This window comes from Epinephelus fuscoguttatus, linkage group LG1 (assembly GCF_011397635.1).
Source record: "Epinephelus fuscoguttatus linkage group LG1, E.fuscoguttatus.final_Chr_v1".
Taxonomy (NCBI): domain Eukaryota; kingdom Metazoa; phylum Chordata; class Actinopteri; order Perciformes; family Serranidae; genus Epinephelus; species Epinephelus fuscoguttatus.
In genome coordinates this window covers 454,274-462,643 of record NC_064752.1, presented here as the reverse complement: position 1 = coordinate 462,643, position 8,370 = coordinate 454,274, and the positions used below count along the sequence as shown (strand labels likewise).

The window sequence follows — 8,370 nt, the reverse complement described above, 5'->3', positions numbered from 1 at the left end:
CCCGCGGAGAAGCTGCAGGTTCCCTGGGTCGGCTCCACGCCAGCGTGGATGAGGAGAGCAGGGGCCGCGGGGGAGAAACAGGTCATCCAGGCCGGCCACCGGTACCAAACAGGCCGCGACAGGATCCAGCCAACGTCGGGAGATACAGAGGCAAGGCACCGCTCCAAATCCAACACGATCGGGACGCATCAGCGCGACCCTCAGCCTTACCAAACGGCCGCCACGCTTACCGCGCCTGCGGTGGCGTTTTCGCCGAGGGAGTGGCGCTGACGTGCGGCAAAGGTGTGCCGGTATATCCGAGAGGAACGGAGGTAGAGTTCGGTGTCCATTATGATCTAAGTTGACCAGACCTGTAGTGGAGGTTCTCAGATCTAGCAACGTTTGGCGATCATACACCAGCAGAGAGTTGCCTTTAAGTGCAGCAAGTGTTACAAACAGAAAAAACACACACAGCATACGGAGAGATTAAAGCAGTTTCAGTCACAAATGAGTGTTTCTCTGATGCCGTTTGGCATGTTACAGTATGAATGGAAAATAAAGCAGTTACTCATAAAGAGATATTACAGAGAATCGGCAGAAAAGTTTCCTACTCTCCAACCCACACACACACCACAGACACGGAAACAAACTCAGGAAGGTGTTACAGAGAGAAAAACTCATTGCTCAAACTCGGTGCATATGTCTATGCGTACAGTCTATGGTGTTGTGTCGATAAGAAGACACCCGTCTGCAGCAACAATGAATCCAAAGATCAGATAGACAGTCATGAAGCTTCAGCTGGACCTGCTGTGTTTTTGCCTGCTGTGTTTCACTGGAAAAACTCTTTGTGATGAAAAAGGTAAGAACCATTAACTTTGTAGTTTATGAAGGCACAAGTTTGTTTGACAGGAAGTCGGGCTCAGCACTTCATGTAGGCCTTGGTTAGTTTGTTGGCTCTGTGGCCTAAAGAAACTGAAGAGTGTTCAGAGCAGTGTGTAGAGTAGCATAGCTCACAAACTCAAGACAGTCGTTCATTTTGTGTTAAAAGCACCACATTCAGGAGGCCTACATATTTAAATTAATGTATTTAAAAGGAATCTGGAAATTGAACATCGCATTACAGTCACATTAGCATTAGCATTCTGATGACTGTGGCAAAATCCAGTATGGCTGCCGACTGTAACCATTTCAGCTCTAACATTTGAACTAGATGAGCCACAAATGCAAAGTTGGTGTTTATCTGATGTTTTCTGCCCATGAGAAACACATAGGAGTGCTAATTTAATGATTGGATGCATCTGGACCCCTAATTTGCATATTCCCAAGATGGTGGCAAATTAAAATAAGTGTTGTTGTTTTTAACAAACTTGGTGTTACATATGTTTAAGCATTAGAAACACATTAGAACATGCAGATTCAGTATTTATTGCTAAATCATATTATATTTTATTTCTGTCCTCTAATTTGCATATTACCAATATGCCCACCATCCCAAAAAATTAATTTACACACTCATTTTCGCCCAGATTGAGTTGTAAGGATCAGCTGTTTCCATGTTGTGATCCTATGTCCAGAGTGATATTGTTTGTCCACATTTCCGCATTTGCCCACTGAGAAAGGTATGAATGTAACCAGCCAATCCAGACCTGCCTATCTGAACATTTGCGGACCCCTCAGTACATAAGGAGACAGATTCCTATGTGTGACATCCTACACCCTCTTCAGCGAGCCACAAAGCAGTGTCAGGGCCCCTATGCAGAGGGTTTCATCTGTGCCAATAGAGCTAGGGTTATACTATTGTAACCTTTGTTCTATCTCACCCCTGGACTCTTTGGGTACAGTGGGTGGAGCCTGATCAATGAACGCCCTGTCGCGGCATGACATCATGGTGTAGTAGGAGGCTGCTCTTCTCCAGTTGATTGCAATCCCAAACTTGGTCAGGTGTAAGATCACCTGGGCTGTGTGGAACAGGTGGCGCCCCCTGTAGACCGATTAAAAACAAATTTAACATATGGCTCATAATTATTATTTAGCACATCCTGCATGTTTTGTAATGATTAGACAAGATATATTTCTACGGTGGCCGACAGGGATAAATGCGATGCAAATAGAGAAACGCACTACATATAAGAAAACAAATGCAAAGAAAAATAGCGTACAGACTGAATGGGAAGAGGCGGCGCTCAGTGCTGATTGACAGCAGGCAAATCACATAAAACATTATTTCATGATTGTTTCACAGCTGTTCAGCTCTAAGCACTAATAGATAATATTTAATTTTATATCCCAAAATCTAATATCAAATTATTTATGATATGAGCTGTTAAAAGTCTATTATGAATAAGTCTACAATATAATCTTGACCTCTGTATTATACATTAAAAAATGTTCAGAAAAGTAAGCCTCCGAACCGAAACCTGGGGTGTCCCGGAAAGTAATGTTGGTTACAGTAACATTAGCTAACTTTGCTACTACGGACACACTACTCGTGTAGAAAGTCTCTAGCACGCTTACGTCAGCTATGTAAATCAGCTTCACTCTCATTATACAGTAAAAGATGAGGGCCACATGTGAAAAACAAGAAAGAAAGAGAAATAAAAAAGAATACGTACCTTTCTGTGTTGCCTGTCCCGGCTCCAACTTTCCTCCAAACATAACTTTCTTCTTCTTCTCGCTCACTCGTCTGTCTCTCGGGTGGAAGCTGAACACTGCCCCTACAGGCCTGGAGCACCTCCGTTGTGAGTGTATATGCAGCGTTTTCTTTTAGAATTGGTTTTCTTATATGCAGCGTGTTTCAGTATATGCAGCATGTTTCTCTATTTGCAGCATTTTCCTTTGCATTTGTTTTCTTATATGTAGTGCGTTTGTCTATTTGTAGTGCGTTTCTCTATTTGCATCGCGTTTATCCCTGTCGGCCACCGTATATTTCTGATTTATAATCTGATTTGTGTTATTGCATGCTCATTTTTTGTATCTGAGGTGCCCCCTAGTGGTCAACTTAAAGGAAACTTTCAGGATATGTTCCTGGTACCTCTGAAGATATTGCTTTCAAGGTTTGTGGTGATTGGCCCAAACGTTGTGGAGTCATTTGCTGAGCCACACGCTCTTAAAAGTTAATTGGTCAATATCTTCAAAAAGCAATGAGATATCACAGTTTAAGTGTTGGTGATATAATTCTGAAAAAAATCTCGCATCATTCTGCTGATTTCAGGAATATTGTCAAATATTTTGGTGACATTTGGTTAAAAATGAGATGAAACAGAAAATGTTGTGCACACAGTACAAAGTACAACAAGATAATAAATATCACTGTGAGCTAACTGTTAAACCGATCTGAACACCATTTGAAACATGTGACATCTAGTATCCACAGAATGTTTGTGGCAACGATGGTTGCATTTAGATGAAGACTTTTAGAGATATAGATGTTAATAAATTTTACATATTTTTAAAAATATAGAGTGACAGACTTCTGAATTGACGACAGGTTGCGGCATGACGAAGTTTTGTCACAATTCAGTGGATGTGCTGAAAAAAAATTCAGCTCTGTCAGACACACTGGTGATCTATTATGATTTTTTGAAGTATGGACTGTGAAATGTGTGGAAATTTAGACAATGTAATAAGCCACGCCCCCTTTAAGCGATAATTTCCAAATTTTGTGTATTGACTGAGACATGACTGTTGATGATGCAAGCACAATGTCATACAAATCTCTGTAGCTGATTATGAGATTTTTTTTTCTTTTTGCATGTGTAGAGCCCCCTAGTGGTCGATTTGAATAAAACTTTCAGGGTATGACTCAGGTAAATATTTGGACATGTCCTACAAGTTTTGTGATGATTGGCTCAACGGTTAAGGAGTAAATCCATTAATGTGCTGAGCCACGCCCCCTTTAAAGTTCACTGGTCAATATCATCAAAACCCAATGACATATCAAAAAGCTGTTGATATTTTTTGATAAACTTCATCCAGTCATGATGCACAGAAAATCTAGTAGAAATCGGACCTATGCCTGAGGAGGACATGGCAAAAATGTGTTTTTCAAAAAATTCAATATGGCAGACAGTCTAGTCAGGCAGACCTTAATGGTTCTGAGGACTTTTGTAGAGCACATTCAGTTGAACATGTGTGTCGAACTTCAAGTCAGTGTGACAAAACGAAAGTTCTTCGACCTTAGTTATAGCGCCCACATCTGGCCGATTGGACTTATATTTCTTGAGTACCATTTGCACACAGTTTCCAATCTTTGGTGAAAATTTTGTCTCTCTACGATGTATCATTTCATCAACAACAACAACAAAAACAACAACAACAACATTTCAGCCCTTCGGGCTTGAACCCCTGATGAAAAGAAATGTTAGTTTTAGGACAACAGAGGGCGCCACAGTAACCTCTCAAAAACCTCTCAGGTCAAGAAAATAATTCTGGTGACACATGTTGCAAACATATGATGTTTTTATGTTCCAGGACCAGCGGCCATCAAAGTGTTGGTGTCAGAAGGGAGTGATGTCACATTACCCTGTTCCCTCAGCACCAAGGAGAACATCGAGCAGAAACTCTTTGTCTGGAGGAAACATGATGGTATGATGGGGGTGTTCATGTATGATAAAGGCCTCCATCACAACAACGGTGGTTCAGGTCAAGATGAGCAGTTCAAAGGTCGAGTCTTTCATTTCCAAGATGAGCTGAAACACGGCAACGCCTCCATCATCATCAGAAATACAAAGATGGCTGACAGTGGAGACTACACCTGTGTTTTTCCATTTGTGCAGAGAAGAGAAAAATCCCATGTAATGCTTGTCGTTGGTGAGTGTTTCTAAATACGAGCAGAGAGGGAGTGAACACAAAAAGCACATTATTACATTTCTGATCATGTAATTGTTCTTTCTAACTTATTCTTTATAATGTGTTGACAGTTTCATCTCCAAAGCCATCTGTCACAGTCCTTGATGCCACAGATGATGGAGTGCAGCTGCAGTGTGAGGTTCATGGTGCTTCTCCAAAACCTGAAGTAGAGTGGAAGGACAGTGATGGAAACATCCTTCCTGCTGAGGAGACACAGGTCACAGACAGAGGAGGCAGCTATGACATCATCCTCCAAACTACTGTGACCAAGACGGACTGCTATCACTGTGTGGTCACACAGGAGGAAATCAACCATCAGATTCATACAGAGATACCTGTGTATATCATTGGTAAGATTCCTCCTTGAGGTGCTCATGTGTTGTACTTTTAGTTTTGATAGATTTTAGCAGCACATTGAACTGTTCTCTACGTTTAGTCAATGATCAATCTGCTGTACATGATACACAGTTACATTTTGAGTGTTACATCAGCTCTTTGTCATGTGTTTCAGGCAACAGCTGGAGGAATATTGTTACATGTCTTGTTGTTGCTGCAACTTTAGCCTTTTTTGGGCTTGTTGTAGTTTGGTTGTTTAGGTGGTATCACAGGCCCAACAAAAGGATTGATAGAGGTAAGTTTTAATAATATATCCTATCAACATATCTGTCCAGAGTCTTTACAGTTGTGTTTGTCTCTTCAGATATGAACCAGTCTGTTTTATACAAAACTCACTGAGACTACATTAATATATGAGTCCTCTGGTTCTAATAATGAATAAATAAAAATAAATACAACAAAGTTGTGAATATAATACAAGAGTCTGTTTTTCCGAATCAGTGCGCACGTTACAGCAGAGGGCCTCGTTTCTGTTTTCAGACAGTTTATCGTTAAAGTTACGAGATCCAATTAGGGTCCTACATCAAATATAAATGAATCATTTTATATTACATTTTAAAAACTATGATTTATTATCATTTCAGATGCAAATGACATTTCCTATTAACTCCTTAGTGAGACAGCAACAGAAAGTTGAACATCTGATGAACAATAATGTTCAGCACATTGCTGGCTGTGGTACGAGGACTCAGACTGAACCTGAGGATCTTCAATCATGTTCTGGTACAGTATACACAGTATGGGGTCAGGACCTGCAGTGCAACCAGGCTGACACATGAAGTGTCCTAAAAGTGGTCAATGAAACTTTAAAATCAGTTCTACTACTAATACTGAGCATTTATAGTCGACCACAAAACTGCCCTGAACTTATGAGCTAACTAACAAATACACATCACTGCACCTTTCAAGAGAATCAATCTGCACATTAACTATATTTCCAAACAGACACTGATGAATAATACGTTTGAAAATATATGTCTGAGGGGTGACTGCCTGAGTCGGATCAAGAAAGTTCAAAATATCTTTAATACATTTTTGTTTTATGTTTCTGCAGGGTCAGAGGGTTCAGAGACTGCAGAGAGAGAGGAGGAGCAGCAGCCACTGAATACGGGTGCACATGACTCACAGGCAGCAGCACCCCCCGATTCGACGTCGTAGAGGAGTGTGGGGAGGGGGAATTTGTGACACTAATTTTGGGTGTCCACCTTTAAACTGTGTTGATGGTATAAATCAGTGTTTGTCAACCTTCTTCCTGAAGGGACCTCTTTTCTGTTATTGAGTAAACTGAAGACCGCTGAGGAAGCGATCTATTTTATTTTGTATTATATTCAATGCATAACAATAACAGTACAGAACAACTGATATACGATTCTATGTGTCTATTATGTTTAATTATAATATAATGATGAGCTTAATTTGTATAGCACTTTACAAAACACAGGTACAAAGGGCTCTATGAGACAAATAAGATAGTATACACTATCAAGTAGGGATGCACCGAACATTCGGTAACCGAATATATTCGGCTGAATATTGCACAAAAACACACATTTGGTATTCGGTGGAATAAGTGAAAAGCAAGGCCGAATAATAGCGGCGTGTTTTGATAACGCAGTCAAACAGCGTGCGGTGATGGACGGAGTAAAATGTCGGCAGTGGCGATATTTTACTCCATTCGTCACTGCACTTGCATTTGCGACTAAAAATAGTTTTGTGCGAGCAAAATAAATCATTCAGCACGCTGTGTGAGTACAGATTTCAACCAGCAGCAGAAACAAAAGGCAAATCCCGCCAGTTGTGGGTTGAACGGGGGTCACAGACACAGACGGTAACGTTAATGTATTCCTGTCAAATATGGCGGCCATAGGCTTACCGGCGACGGAGAAGTCCAGCTCCAATAATATCCTCTTCTTGCTGTCATGACTGCCCAAAAGTACCTGGACAGCCGAGCCGTGACAGCACACAGGTATGTGATGTGTCAGAGGAGAAACGAGCCGTTCACATTTCTCTCTTTCTGGCAGCAACGGCCCACAAACCTCGCCGCACTGAAGGGACTGTTCTTTACTTGTCAAGGGAGGAGGGTGGCTGGTTGATTCTTATTTTAGTTATTTATTTTATTTTGATCCCCCCTATGTTAATCACTTACTGATGCTGTTTTTGAAGTATGAATAAGTCAGTAAGTAATTTATTCCATTGAAATATCATTGATGTATTATAGAAAAGTGATTTATCTTTTTATAAATGACAAAAGGCACATCTGCCTCATTTTAGCTGTGGTATCCTGATACTACTCAGAACCATGATATTTTCATTGGTATCGTACCGTGGGTCCCAATTTTGGTACCGTGACAACACTAATCTGGAGGCGGTTCATCTGCAAAAACTGATGAAAAACTAAACAACGGTATTCGGTATTCAGTATTCAGCATTTGGTACTCGGTATTCGGTCAAGTGTTTAATTTTATTCGGCTTCGGCCACAAATTTTCATTTCGGTGCATCCCTACTATCAAGATAAAAAAGGTTGAACAAAACCTCAGACCAGATACATCAGAGTGTGTATGAATGAATAAATAATGAAACAGATGAAAGAAGGATAGAAACTAGACAAACAACAGATTTAGTGTAAAAAGCCTTCTAGTAAAGTGTGTTTTGAGGAGTGTTTTGAACGAAGACACTGAGTTTGCTAACCTAAGTTCCTCAGGTTAGGAGCTCCCCAGCTGTGGGGCTTTAACAGAAAATGCCCCGTTTCCTTTTGGAACAACACGAGCTGTGGGAACAGTTAGGAAGGTCCTACCTGAGGAGCGCAGGCAGTGGCTAGGCTCATAGGGCGTAAGTAAATCTATACTGTATGTTGGAGCGAGGCCATGTAGGGCTTTAAAGGGAATTAGTAAGAGTTCAAAAGGAGGTTGCAAGGAGGGGAGTTATGTAGAGTTTTGAACGAGTCCATACTCATTGAGTTGGAGAATAATAATTTAAACTTTGAAAACAATTTAATTTTCACAGAAATGACTGAAATGCTGAGATACAGGCCTGCTGTAAATTAAAAAAAAAACAAAAACAAAACAGTTTCTTACACCTGTTGAAATCAAGAAGGCCTCTTAACCAAAAGGCCATAATTCCAGCTTATTGCTATGGGCTACTTCATT

General features: G+C 40.7%; 1 protein-coding gene across 2 annotated transcripts; it reads left to right on the top strand.

The window, feature by feature from the left end:
* The first annotated feature begins 318 nt into the window (after positions 1 to 318).
* LOC125894923 (CD276 antigen-like) lies at positions 319 to 6,384 on the top strand. Of its 2 annotated transcripts, XM_049586618.1 has the most exons (6): positions 319 to 838; positions 4,450 to 4,788; positions 4,899 to 5,177; positions 5,339 to 5,458; positions 5,839 to 5,946; positions 6,278 to 6,384. In XM_049586618.1, the coding sequence occupies exons 1-6, from the start codon at positions 766 to 768 to the stop codon at positions 6,379 to 6,381; spliced, it is 1,023 nt and encodes a 340-aa protein (XP_049442575.1). In that variant the 5' UTR covers positions 319 to 765; the 3' UTR covers positions 6,382 to 6,384. The 2 variants fall into 2 exon arrangements, with proteins under 2 accessions (XP_049442575.1, XP_049442586.1); XM_049586629.1 differs by lacking the exon at positions 6,278 to 6,384 and having other exon boundaries at positions 5,808 to 5,903.
* The last annotated feature ends 1,986 nt before the right edge of the window (positions 6,385 to 8,370 follow it).